The sequence below is a fragment of the Geotrypetes seraphini genome, chromosome 2 (assembly GCF_902459505.1).
Source record: "Geotrypetes seraphini chromosome 2, aGeoSer1.1, whole genome shotgun sequence".
NCBI lineage: Eukaryota > Metazoa > Chordata > Amphibia > Gymnophiona > Dermophiidae > Geotrypetes > Geotrypetes seraphini.
In genome coordinates, this window is record NC_047085.1 from 472608622 (window position 1) to 472623010 (window position 14389).

The 14389-nt window shown below is 44.6% G+C and overlaps 1 protein-coding gene across 10 annotated transcripts in view; it reads left to right on the forward strand.

Annotated features, from left to right (window-relative positions):
• Positions 1–14389, forward strand: part of PRKAG2 (protein kinase AMP-activated non-catalytic subunit gamma 2) — a 642927-nt gene that overhangs the window by 588237 nt on the left and 40301 nt on the right. For all 10 annotated transcript variants that reach the window (XM_033931676.1, XM_033931673.1, XM_033931675.1 and 7 more), the window contains 2 exons: positions 5059–5185; positions 8689–8854. In XM_033931676.1, the coding sequence (XP_033787567.1) occupies positions 5059–5185; positions 8689–8854 (293 nt within the window). The remainder of the gene's footprint in view (positions 1–5058; positions 5186–8688; positions 8855–14389) is intronic.

A 14389-nucleotide genomic window follows, 5' to 3' on the forward strand; every position in this document is an offset into this window, starting at 1 on the left:
TGTGTTTGTAGTTCAGCAAATGAAGTCGGAGTACCCGTATCCTGCACCACCTGGGATACGTAATGCAGACCCAGAGTCGTCCAACGTCTGAAAGTTGCAGAGTCCAAGCCGGGAGGAAAGTCCCCGTTGCCAGCCACAGGGAGATATGGTGTTGTAACAGAAGAGATTTTCAGCAACTTACATAACCTCTTCCAAGCTATGCGCATTACCTGCAAAAAGGGGTGGGAATGTAGTAACGGCAAATCAGGCAAATGCCTAACATGTAACAGATAGCTAAAATGATAAGGTCTAAATTCAAAGCATTCATTCTCAGGCAAAGAAAACCAAGTGGTGCTACAAAACCAATCATGAAGATGTCTTAATTGACACGCAAGGGAAAATCGTGAAATATCCAGTAAACCCCACCCCCCTCGGTACTTTGGCAACATCAACTTGGACAAGGCTATCCTAGCCCGCTTACCTCGCCATAAAAATGCGGAAAGGTGGGAATTTAGTTGTGTTAAGTGTATTGGGGTTATCAGAATGGGTAGCATTTGTAATATATAGAGCCATTGCGGCAATAGTATCATATTGTATAATGCTATTCGACCTGAGAGGGATAAGGGGAGGGTCTTCCAACCCGCAAGTGTAGTCTTTGTACGATGAAGTAAGGGTGAAATATTAATAGAGTACAGCCTGCCCAGGTCCTGAGGAATCACCACCCCCAAATATGTCAGCTGGGACGTAGCCCACTGTAAAGGAAAGTCCCCCTGCCATTCAAGACGTACCTCAGGTGATGTTGACAGTGCCATGGACTTCTGTTTATTAAGCACTAAACCAGAGTATAAATGAAATTCATCCAGAAGATCCAGAGCTCGGGGCAAGGAACGTTGAGGAGAGCCCAACGTTAGCAAAAGATCGTTCGCAAATGCCAACACCCTCAATTGGGACGATCCCTCTGGGAGCCCCACAATTTCATCATCTTTTTGTAGTGTACGTAACAAGGGGTCTAAGTACAGTAAAAAAAGAAGAGGTGACAATGGACATCCCTGACGCGTCCCCCTGCCCACCGAGAAGGAAGCAGAACGCACACCGTTAACCAATACCGATGCCGTAGGTTCAGAATAAAGTGAACAAATCCATGCCATATAACTATCCGGAAATCCCATATGTAATAAAACCTGGAATAGATAATGCCAATGAACCTTATCGAAGGCTTTCGCCGCGTCTAACCCAACCAGTAGTCCTGGGGACTTGACCTGTTGAGCTCGAGAGTAAGCCAGGAGCACCCGGCGCACATTAATTACCGATTGACGGGATCGCACAAAACCCACTTGCTCCGGCACAATGATGGTGGGCAACAGGGCCGCCAGCCTATCCGCCATGATACGCGCTAAAATTTTGGAGTCAACATTCAACAGCGATATTGGTCTATATGATTCAATATCAGTTGGTGATTTAGATGGTTTCGGGATCAAAGTAATCAGGGCCTCGTTCGCATACCTCGGGAAAGTGCCACATTTCTGAACCTCAGAGTAATAATTCAAAAGAGACCCCCCTATGGATAACGATAAGATCTTGTAAAATTCCGGGGAGTATCCGTCCGGACCGGGGGCAGTACAAGGCTTCAGTGTTTTGATCGCCTGTAACACTTCTTGAAGCTGTAAAGGAGCATCTAACCGGGAAATCTGAGCCACCGACAATTTAGGCATCCCTGCATCCTCTAAATAATCTTGCACATCCGGTCCAGCATAGGGACCCGTGGAAGCATAAAAGGTTGCAAAATAATTCCTAAAACAGGTGGAGATGTCCACCGCTGAAGTTATCACTTTCCCCGAGCTCTCTTTAATCATAGCAATGTATCGGGATCCCTTCCAGCTGTTGGCTATCGATGCTAATAGTTTCCCAGTTTTATTACCGTGTTTATAAAATTGATATTTGCGAAAAAATAATAATTTCTTTGTCCGCTCATGGATAAGGGAATTCAATTCAGCCAGAGCAGCGGTATACACGCCTCTCTGGTGGCCACAGTGGGGTCATGCAACAGCTCCCGCTTCAAGAGTGTGGACTGCCGTTCGAGCTGCACTATACGTTGTGCAATTCTCCGGGTCCTAGAAGCCACGTAGGCAATCACTTCCCCACGCAACACCGCCTTCGCCGCATCCCAAAATAATATAGGTTGATCAATATGTTGAGCATTATTTGAACAGTAATCCTCCCATCTATCTGACAGAAATTCCCGAAAGTGAGAATCATTATGCAGGTAAGAAGGAAATCTCCATCCCATCCCGGTATTCAGGGGACCCCCCACCGCTACGTCCAACCAAATCATATGGTGATCAGAGATCTCAAGAGGGCCGATTGTAGCCTCCGAAACCCGAGCAAACATGCTCTCCGAAAGTAAGGTATAATCTATTCTGGAAAAGGATCCATGGGCTCTAGACTGATGTGTATAATCTCTGTCGGTGGGGTGAAGCAACCTCCAAGGGTCCACCAACCCCAAAGCCCGACACAGATAGGGGACTCCCTTCGTCCTTCGCACGTCCGTAGGTCCCGTCCCCCCCGAGCGATCCACCCCAGGGTCCAATACTTGATTTAGGTCACCCACTAGTATCAGTGGGTCACCCGAATTCTGTAAACATATGTTAACCAAATTTTGAAAGTAAGAATGTTGATATCCATTGGGGCCATATCCCACCAATAATCTGAAGGATCCCCCCGGTCCGAGTACCTTCACTAATAAGTAACGACCGTTTGGATCCCGTCTCAGGACCTGGACAGTACAGGGTAAGCCCTTTCTAATCAATATAGCCACCCCTGCTCTCTTCCCTGTGCAGGATGCATAGTGTATGTCCCCAACCCAACCCCTCCGCAGTTTTAGATGTTCTATATCAGTAAGTCTAGTTTCCTGTAAGCAGGCTATATCAGCGGAGTGATGTTTCAACTGTGATAATATTTTTGTACGCTTGGCAGGCGATGTTATACCTGATACATTCCAGGAAATTATACGGAACTGCCTATCACCCATGGCGTACCCTGCTCTTCATGGCATCGAAAAGAAACCTTCCAGTGAAAAGGGTCCCAGGGTGCCCAGCCTCACCCCTAGACCATGCAAGCACACTCCATTCACACAATATACATGATCCCAAAAAATACATGAACCACAAATAAAGAAAAATAGACCAAACATAATGTGCCCCCTAAATACCGCCGCTGCCACCCAGAAACATCCCTCCCCCCCTAATTCCCCAACAGTCCCAACAGCCCCCATCATGTGGGAGAAAAACGGGTCACGAAAGACGCCTCTTCCAGGGCCACCCCGGCTTGTAGAAAGATATAAATCAAAAGTGAGGTAAGACAGGGTCTCCTCAAATAGTGAAAACATAAACAGTAACAGTTAAGATGCATAAACAGCCCAGTAAGGGGATCTCAGATTCCAGAGTCAAACCTGTCCCGGAGTAGGTTTTTCAAGCTTTTTAATAAAGTCAGTGGCTGCTTCGGGTGACTGAAAAGACTTCCAGACGACTCCATTACTGTGGATCCTCAACAGAGCTGGATAGTTGAATTGGAATCTCATGTGAAGTTCGGAAAGTTGCGTGCAAAGAGGATAAAAGGGCCGCCTCCGTTCTTGGAGTGCCTGGGAGAAGTCCTGGCTAATGCGGATTAGGTTTCCATCATATTTCAAGGCATCCCTCTTATTACGGTATAGTTGTAACAGTTCCACCTTATGCCTGAAATTGAGTAACTTCAGGATGACCACACGTGGACGTGTCTCCCGATCAGGGCGGCGGCCCAGGCGATGGGCACGTTCGATGTGCATAGGCCCTAATGAGGGCGGGAGTGGCAATTCCTCTCTCAGCCAGTTCTCCAGCACCCCCAATAAGTCGTGGTCAGGGACCGTCTCGGGAATTCCCAGTAAGCGCAGGTTCGAGCGTCTGGAGCGATTTTCCAAATCATCCAGTTTCTCTGCTTGCGCTCGAACCTGCGCCTGCAACTCACAGAACTCCGCTCCCCGAGTCGTGGATGTGTCCTCTAGATTGGAGACCCGTTGTTCTAGCTCGGTCGTGCGTGTCGCCGCCGCCGCCAACAAAGTTTCTATATTCATAATTCGTTCAGTTAAGGTCTCCAGTTTAGGTCCTAGTACCTGGGCCAGCGCTTCCCTGATGTCACTCAGGGCGGTCTCAGTAAGATTCGAGACCGCCGCCGCGGGGCTTGCCGCCATTTTCTTCTCCACAGGCCGCACTCGGTCTCGGTCCTTACGGGCGGATTTCGGCTGCATGAACTCCTTCGATCTAGTTAAATATCTGTCCATGCACCCAGAACAATCGTGGAATCGGCAAAATCGCCACAGATGCAGCAAAAAGGTGTCAGTTATTGATCAGTATGCAGGGTAGCCCCGGAGCTAGCAAGGAAACGTCCTCACGCGCTCATGGCATCACGTGACCTCATCTCCCTGGAGACTTTAATCACCTTTTCCCAAAGATGGTCACACATCAAACCATCAAAGTCTGATTGACAGAAGAGATACCAGGGAGAGAACTCTTCAGCCTCCCCCCTCTCTCTTGCCCATATTGTAGCAACTCTAGGGGGAAAATATTTTTTAAAACCCCACCAGAGCACTGTGGAGCAGCCCAGTTCAGGGTCATACACTTTTGGTCACCTTGGGGTGCTACACAATCGTTTGGCTTCTTTGAGTCCCGATTAAATTGGCATTCCAGTCACCAAAAGAGCTTTAGCTAATAGGCTGGTGTCTAACATCCAGTACTCTTATGAAAAAGCTAGTTCTCTCGCCTTTAAAATGAAGTCTCATTAAATCAGAGCCACTTCAGCTACTGTAGCTCTTTTCCACTTTGCTTTGCAGATATTTGATCCTTATTTCATACATGTACATCACATGTAATACTTGGATCAGACAACAATAAGAATATTGAACAGTCTTGGCCTTTTTTGTTTTTTTAACGTGGTATTGCAGCAGTTCTATTCTGGTGACCTGATGATGTTATCCACATGTGTACCTGATCAATCCTGCTGTTTGCTATTTGCAGAATTACTGAAGGGTTTTCTTGTTTTTCTTTTCAGCCTCTTTGATGCTGTATATTCCTTGATCAAAAACAAAATCCATAGGTTGCCAGTCATCGACCCCGTCAGTGGGAATGCACTTTATATACTTACCCACAAAAGGATCCTCAAGTTCCTTCAGCTTTTTGTAAGTACTGTCATTAGTCAATTTCATGAGTGTGAACTGTTTTTCACTTTGACCAGAAGATCTTAAACTACATGGAGGTCAATATTCAGCAGTACAGATGCCAAATAGCTTGAAATGTATAAGACACGGTTGAAGTTATCCAGCTTGGCCTAAGAGTATGTATATCAAGGCCTCGTAATTAGTTTGACAACATCTAACTAGAGCCTGCACAGATTCTTAAAGCCTTAAGAGACACTATCTGACCCTACTCCTCTGGACTGGCCATTTGCATGAAATATATGTTTTTATCATGTTTGTCAAATGAACATCTTTCTTCTCTTCACTTTAATCAGAGTTTTTGACATTTTCTAAGTTAATTTTCATATTTCATTACTACAAATATCAAATTTTAAATAAAAATAAATAAAATAAAACTACCAGCCCCTTTTTAGGTTGCCCAGCTGGCTCCTTATTATCAAATCTGGGACATTTGATTTCACATTCTTGCCTTTGGAGACGTTGGTTCAAGAGCTGTACTAGGATTCATTGATCACCCTTGACATCAAATGTCCATAGAAGCCACTGGGTATTGTCACAGCCACCTCTCGATAACCAGGTATTTGGCTGGCCTGTGACACGAGTTCAGATAACCCTTTTAGTTCAGCTCAGGATTTCATTGGAGACGAGTGATCTGACTAGAAACACTCTCAAAGACCATCTTCTGGTGCTTATAAATGTCCAAACTTAGTTTCAGAACAGTCTTAAACCAAAACATTTCAGCTTTATCAGCAGCAAAACAGTTCATGAAAGAAAAATAGAAAAAGAATCTCAGTGTCAGGATGCTCTCAAACACGCAGTGCTGTGCTCATCACTGGTAGAGGCACTGCTGAGAAACAAAAGAATTTAAAAAAAACAAAAACCCCACTTTCAACAGGTAGGTTTCATTACTCATACACTTGGCTTCTTGCAATTGACTTCTAATGTCTCAAATGCCCTTTTTAAAGTTTTTCTTGGTGCGGACTGGGTCATAGTCATGCCACAGCCTCTTCCTGTGCTAAGCACTGGTTCTCCAGCATTTGCCTACGCTGGATGGAGAGTTGTATGTTAAGAAAAAACCTTTATCCCACCACAATAAGGCATGACTCCCCAGGAGAGGAAAAACAAAATTGTTTAAATGACTCCTCACAGTCCTTGTTAAACATAACAATTTAGGGGTTGCCAGAAAACAAAATACAAGTCCTTTGTTTCCCTCCAAATGAAACACAATTTTATTCAGTTGCAAAAATATCAGATATAAGCTTTGTACTTGCCTTGTGTCTGTCAGCATATCTCCATTGGTGAGACACTCATATTTACTCAACGCAATTCCTCAGCTGAAATTTTTGAGACCCATGATATCCATGGAGGTGATTCATCAATACCAATATTAGCATAGCCTTGCAAATAATTACACCATTCTTTCTTTTGCTCTAGATACCCTCCTTTCATTTCACGTCCTCTAAGGTGCACCAAACCCTAGCCTTGGCTAACCTCCAACATCCACTATCTGCGCTCCTATGCCCAATCTGCTGAATGTCTTTGGCTTTAATCCCTAACACATGCTGACTTCATACACTTCAAATTCCTGTTGACATCCTTCCAGTCTGCTCTCACTTGCCAAACAAGAATATTACAACTATTTAACTAACTCTCTTGGCTGTAACACTCGCCATCTCTTGCCACACTCAATTCTCTACTCAAAGTGCCCTCCTCTCCAATCCCCCTTTCACTTTTCCCCCAGACAATGACAGAGTTCTTCTACAACAAAGGTTCAGAAAATTCACCTTGAGTTCTCAACCAGGTCATCTCCTCCCAATCTCTCCTTCCATCTGTTCCCTCAACCCCTGCCACCTTTTCCTCCTTTTCTGAAATCACTGAAGAGGAAACTGCATACCATCTCACCTCCTCCAAACCCATTACTTACTTCTCTGATCCAATTCCCACCCACCTACTTGGCGCTAACTTTCCCACTGTCATCCCTCCTATCTGTCACATCCTCAACCTATCCCTGTCTACTGCAACTATTCACTGCCATTGCCTGGACTTCTTTCATCTCAAGCTATTCTTGACCCACTTCAATCAGGCTGAGACCTCTCCTTTTCTCCATATATACCCACTCCTTCAGTGCACTGATCTCCTATGGTTTTCAGTATCTCTTCTATGCTGATGACTCCCAGATCTACCTCTCCACTCCAGATATCTCTACAGGAATCCAGGTCCAAGACTCAGCCTGCCTGTCCAACATTGTTGACTGGATGTGTTGCCGCCATCTAAAACTGAATATGGATAAGATCGAGCTGCTTATCTTTCTGCCTAAACCCACCTCCCCCCTTCCCCGCTTCTCTTATTTCTGTGGATATTACTCCTTCCTGTCCTGTTAGTTCGCAACCTTGGAGTAATTTTTGACTCTGTCTCCTCTTCTCAGATCAACAAATCGCTAAAGCCTGTCACTTCTTCCTCTATAATATTATCAAAATTCAACCTCTCCTTTCCAAGCACACTACCAAAACTCTTATCCACACTCTTATCACCTCTCACTTGGACTACTACAACTTGCTTCTCTCAGGTCTTCTCTCAACCATTTTTCCCCTTCAATCTGTTCAAAATTCTGCTGCACGACTTATATTCTGTGAAAGCCGCCATATTCGCATTACCCCTCTCCTAAAGTCACTTCATTGGCTCTCCATCCATTTCCATATACAGTTCAGACTCCTCTCAGAAGTGCATTCATTCTGCAGCCCCCACTCCCAATATTTCTCCTCATTTATCTCCCCCTATGCTCCACCCCCCATCCACCCACCCCACCCCAACCCCGTTGACCTCCATTCATCAGGTAAGTCCCTCTTATTCGTACCCTTCTCCTCCGTAGCCTTCTCTTCCATCACCAACTCCAGACTCCGTCCCTTCTATCTTACAGCGCTGTATGCTCAGACTGCCTGAGTCAATACATCAAGCTCTGTCTCTAGCAGTATTCAAACCCAAGCTAAAAGCCCACTTTTTTTAGGCTGGTTTCAACATCTAACTCCTACTCGCCATAAGCTACCTGTGTTTGAAGAAAAGGACTTCAGTGGCTTACAATAAAATCCTACACTACACTATGCATGGAGAAAGTCATTGCCCCCTTCCCCCAGGACAGTGGTTAATACTGTTATGTTTACATTAGGTGGAGGAGAATCCCTAAGGGTGTACACATGAGAATGTGAAAGACCCCCCCCCCTTACTATCTAAATAACTATTGGATGGTCTCTAAGTAAATCTAGGATTATTTGTGCTATTTTATTTTTATTTGTATTAGAAGCTGGCACTGTCTGGTGCTCAAGATGGGTTTTCATTTTGTAATTATGGAATGCTCTCATGGTTAATTTTCTGACAGTAGTTTAGTTGATTTCACACTTGTGTAAGTTTGTCTATTATGCAGTATAGTAGTATTTCTAACTGTATACTTTGGAGACATTTATATAGACATTTTTTGGTCTGTATTCTAGGTTTCAGAAATGCCAAAGCCTGCCTTCATGAAGATGAATCTAGAGGAACTTGGGATTGGAACATACCACAATATTGCCTTCATACATCCGCACACTCCCATTATTAAAGCCTTGAATATATTTGTGGAAAGAAGAGTGTCTGCATTGCCTGTTGTGGATGAGTCAGGTTTGTACCAAGACTAACAAAAACATTCAGTCATGAGAATCAGGTTAATTTACACTTTTATTTAACAAGGCAATGAACACTGCTTGCATTCACTTTACATTAAAAAAAAGTTGGAAGCCTTTCTGCAAAACTGAGAAAACTTGAGATCACCAGGTATAATGAGAATGTTTACCATGATACCTTTTTAAAATTAAAACTAATCTTTACTTATGCAATAAAAAGGGGTATTAAACAATTCCATGTTTCTTGAAATACACAGCCTTGTAAAAAAATAGGAACAATAAGACTAATTCAGAATCAGTATGTGAAATAGTAGGTGAATTCCTCTTTTCTTTATCACAGTTAACTGGCTAATCAAAATCAAGTGCTTAAATAATTGAGTGGCAAATAAACTACTGTACTATATAAATCAACATGTCTGAGTTAAGATATATTCTCTTTATAAATACCAAAAGCTTTTGAATTTTATCTTTAAGATAAAAATTGGTGGGAAGTCTTCATAGCATGATAAAAAAAAAAAATTACAGGTTTCTGAAATAGTATCATTGGGGTGGTACAAAAAATTAACACATTTTTCATTTGTCCACAAGGCTAATTTTATTCCTTTATATAAAAACTAGTCATTAAGCCCGTTACATTAACGGGTGCTAGAATACATGTCTGTCTGTCTCCCTTCCGCTGACTCTCTTTCTCTCTCCATGGCCCCCTTTCTCTGTCTGTCTTTCTGTTCCTCTCCCTGCCCCTGTGTCTTTCTTTCTTTCTGTCTCCCTCCCTCCCGCTGTCTGTCTGTCATTTTCCCCCATTTTCCTGTGCAGCAGCATTTCCATCCCACTTACCTATGCAGCAGCAACAGCATTTCCCTCCTATCCCCCCCTTTCTTGTGCAGAAGCAGCAGCGGTATTTCCCTTCCCCTCCAAGTCCCTGTATAGCAGTAGCAGCATTTTCCCCCACCCCCCTTTCCCTTCTCTTACCACGATCTGGTCTGCTCCGTTTGGCCCCTCCCCCTTCTTTTAGTGCCGTTGCTCTGCTCGATCTGGCCTGCTCCTGACCCTCCCACCGCCGACAAACCTCTGGGCGAAGGTGAACGCCAGTCCCAAGTCTGAGCGATCCTCCCAAACTTGACCTCCCTTACCCGGGTTGCGTTAGCCAGTGCTAATGTGTGCAAGCGGCTGTAGCACCGGCTTCTCCACCCGGACCCTGAGCACGCGCCGCGCTCCGCCCCTTAGCTACCCGGAAGTACCGGGCTTCACTCGCCTGCTCCCAGTGGGCCAAGAGAGAGGGGGGAGTGGCTGCCGTGGTGATCTGGCCGACTCCCTGGTGACAGGAGCCGCGGCGGCACCTTTAAAGTGAAAAAATAACTGTGGCAAGGGAGCCGGCCAACTGGCAGTTCAAGTTGGAGCTTTGGTCTGGCCTGCTCCCTGCCCGCCTTGCCATATTGTATTTTTTTATTTGAAAGACGCGGCGGTGGCTCCTCTCATGATCCCCACCTGCGTCGGAAGTCTGACCCAGGCGGGGATCGTGAGAGGAGCCACCGCCGCTTCTTTCAACTAAAAAATACAATACGGCAGGGAGCAGGCCAGACTGAAGCTCCAACTTGAACTGCCAGTTGGCCGGCTCCCTTGCCACAGTTATTTTTTCACTTTAAAGGTGCCGCCGCGGCTCCTGTCACCAGGGAGTCGGCCAGATCACCACGGCAGCCACTCCCCCCTCTCTCTTGGCCCACTGGGAGCAGGCGAGTTCAGGTGAAAGGAAGAACTACATACCTGTTTAGTTCGTGGTTTTAAAGTTAGGCGGCCAGGCCAGGTCTTCAAAGCAGCTGCAGCCGCGGGTTTAAAGTTAGGCGGTCAGGTATTCAGAGCGGCAGGGGGAGGCAACCTTTTATTCAATGTCTGCCGGGTAAAGCGCCGTGCCGAGTAGAGGAAGCAAACGCCGTGGCAGGAGAGCAGGGAGTGAGTTTTTCCTATGCGGTTGTTTGGGGGGGGGGGGGGGGGGGTTGTGAACAGGAAGTCGAGCAGAGGCGGGAGTGAGCTGTTCAGCTTCCCCTATCTTGGCAAACCGCTCTGGCGAAAATGTAGTGAAGTGCCGCGTGGGGCCGTAGAAAGAGCGGGGCATGCTGCAGTCTTGGCGGCCACGGACATACGGATTACGGAAGCACGCTGATAAGACTGCGCATGCGCCGCTTACGGTTTTATTATATAGATGATAAACACACAAAATTTTATTTAAGATAGAGTTTAGGGGTCGCCCCACCTCGCTGTTTGTTTGTTTTTATTAAAAACTTTTTATTAAAATCTTTATTCATTTTCAAACTTTCATCAAGTGTACAAATATCAAATCAGTAACATTAACTACTGCTAAGCACTCAACAAATAATCAACAGCCTATTACATAAGAGTCACCTTTGATGCAGAAGGAAACTTTTTTCAGTGGCTGGCTACTAGCCAAAGAACATAATTGTTTCTGTTCTTCATCTTTTGTCAAAGTATCGTCGTATTTTTCAATTCGGATTATCTCTTGTTCTGCTGTATCATTAACAGCAGTCAGTTTGGATGCCCGATTCCAAAGTTCCTAGAAAACTGGATTATCAGTCCACTCCGAGGGATGATTTTCAGGAATATTTTTGCTTTTGTTGATCCTCCTTCAATCAAGAGATCAAAAAATGACTCTGTTCTCTGTGTTACAAAACTTTCAAAGGTCACAGGTTCCATTTCATCTGTACGCAAGAGATGTTGTGAAATGTCTGGCAATGGTGGACGCTGTAAGTTATGCGCCATTCGTAGCTTTGTTTCTGGTGCGATTCTGCTAGGAGCTCAGACACAAACCATAGATGTCTGGAACAGTGCTCCCTCTAAGCGGGCGGGTGTTGTGAGCAAACTTTTTTCGCTGTGAGCCAAAAATATCGGGCGCCAGCAAGTTATGAGCCAACTCGCCCGATTCTCCTCTCGCCGCCCTGCCATCTGCCGTACGCCGTGCGCTGTGACGAGAAACTTGTGCGCTGCGATGTAGTATTTTGTGCGCCAGCGCACGCCAGCGCAGCTTAGCGGGAACACTGGTCTGGAAATGCCTGCGAGTGCCTTGTTTGCAACAGTTTTATTCGTATAGTTTCTTCAATTTCCTAACGCAAGAGTCTATGCGTTGTGTTGGTATACTGGCTCAGTTCCGTACTGCCATCACCAACTCACATGCTACTTACAGCTTTCTGGTAAAGGTTTCCTTCATCATAGTGATGAAAATTGACCAGTCGAAGAACATCCGGTCCATGTGGCAGTCTAGCAGTTGACATCTGACAGACTGACTCCTCAAGGAGCCATTTTTTGGGTGCAGATCACAAACTAAACAACACAATATAAACTAATAACCACCTACATACGCAACATGCAAACAGTGCATGCTGGAGTGACCTCTAAATATTGTCTAATCAAGCTGAAATGTGACACATGAAGAAGACATACCAAGTGGACAAAACTAAGCTTTATGGAAACCAGATTTGACAAGGTTGGTTTTTTTTTTTTTTTTTTCATACTACTGTGGACCATTCAAAAGTAACATATTCATCAGTTTGGATAGAGTTATACAAGTGTTTCCAAACATTTGGTGTTTCATCCATCCACTGTTATGTCTACAAATGGAATAAGTTGAAGACTACAGAATACACCCAGGAGCAGTCATCCTGCCAAAATCACCCAAAAGCCAACCACAAAATCAGAGAGCCCTAGATTTAATATCTAAGTGTGTGTAGCCCTGTTGCTGCAGCTGATGTGAGGATTCATGCATCAGTGAAACAGGAGCCAGGTGTAAATGTTAGCACATAAAGTACAGACATACATACCTATATTATACACTTTTTTTGTTTATTTCTGTGTTTGTATACTGAGGGAATAGTGGGTGCTGTGGATGGCAGACTAAGCCATTTGGTCTTTATCTGCCATCATGTTTCTAACACCAGCCAAAACTCCATTCTAGAGCATGCCTCATAAAAGTACATGACTTCTTGGCGCTGCACATAATCCTTAGGGTAAAATCTTTGTCTTCTCCTTACTTCTACTCTTGAGCTTCCAATCTTTCTCTTAGGCATTCAGCACTCACTCTTACCCGATAATCTTGAACACTTTTATAGTACTTAGGATAAGAACCTAGCAATCTGAATACTCTTAAACAATAACACTTTTCCCTAGTCTAATCTGTCATCTTGGGGAAAGGTTTTGCAAAAAAAATATCTCCTTTCTATTGCCAATGTATCAAGGTTTGGTCCCTCACAAAACAAGCTGGATTCTAGCTGGTTTGAGAGGAAGCATCATCCACATTTCCCAAACCTTTCAAGAATATCAAACTCAGTCGCATAGCTAGCTATTTTCAGGCAGACCTGTGCTAGGTTACTTCAGTTGCAAAATAGTTAAAACTAGCTCCTGGACCCCTATGATCTGCTATTTACAGCTTTTTATTTTTTACAGGTTAGGCCTAGGGTTTGGACAATTTCTTGGAGAAAAAGTCCATACCTGTAGTTTGTTACTGAGAAAGACATGGGGCAAGCCACTACTTTCCCTGAATCAGTAGCATAGAATGTTGCTACACTTTGGGTTTTGGCCAGGTACTAGTGACCTGGATTGGCCACCGTGAGAACGGGCTACTGGTCTGACCCACTAAGGCTACTCAAATGTTCTTATGACCACCTCTCTCTAGTTCAAGGCTTAGCCAGCCATGAAGCTAGTTTTTCATACCCCTGGAATCTTTAACAGCTGGCAAATCTCCTTAGACCCAGATTAACAGAGCCTTTAATAGTGCCTCCAAAATAAAGAATGGGGAACTCCCATTATCTTTGACAATCACTTTATAATTCAGCACAGATTAAAAGCAAGGGCTCCAGAAATTTCCTCATCTTGAAGAGAGAAAAATGTTGGGGCCCTGCTACTTGTATAGGAAGTTTTAATCTCTACCTGTTTTGTTGTGATCATATCCTCTCTTTAAGCACCTTTCCCTTCTTGCATGTATCACCATTTTGCTACTTTATTTTTAAAAATTTCTATTCTGCTTTAATGCCTAAACAGATTACAATAAAATATACAGAATTTATCATAAACAATACAGAACTATCAGCTACCACACTTTCTTTAAACAGGAAAATCAGGTTTACAATTTATAAAATCTACTCCAAGGAACATCCACTCTAGTAAAATGCCCTAAAAACAAATGAACATAAGCAGTGCCTCTGCCGGGTCAGACCATAGGTCCATCCTGCCCGGCAGTCCGCTCCCGCGGCAGCCCAAACAGGTCACGACCTGTCTGAATCACCAGAAGGGGCTCCCTTGCCACCTTGGTTTCTCATTGAAGTCGTATCTTCCCATCGTAGTCCTAACCCTCCGGTCTTGCACATGCACGACCTGTTGGGTTTCTATACTTATTACCTGGTTAGCTTTCTATACCTGTGTTACATCCCAGCACCTCTCTCAGTATCCCACGATCCCTTTATCCCTCAGGAATCCGTCCAATCCCTGTTTGAATCCCTGTACCGTACTCTGCCTGATCACTTCCTCCGGT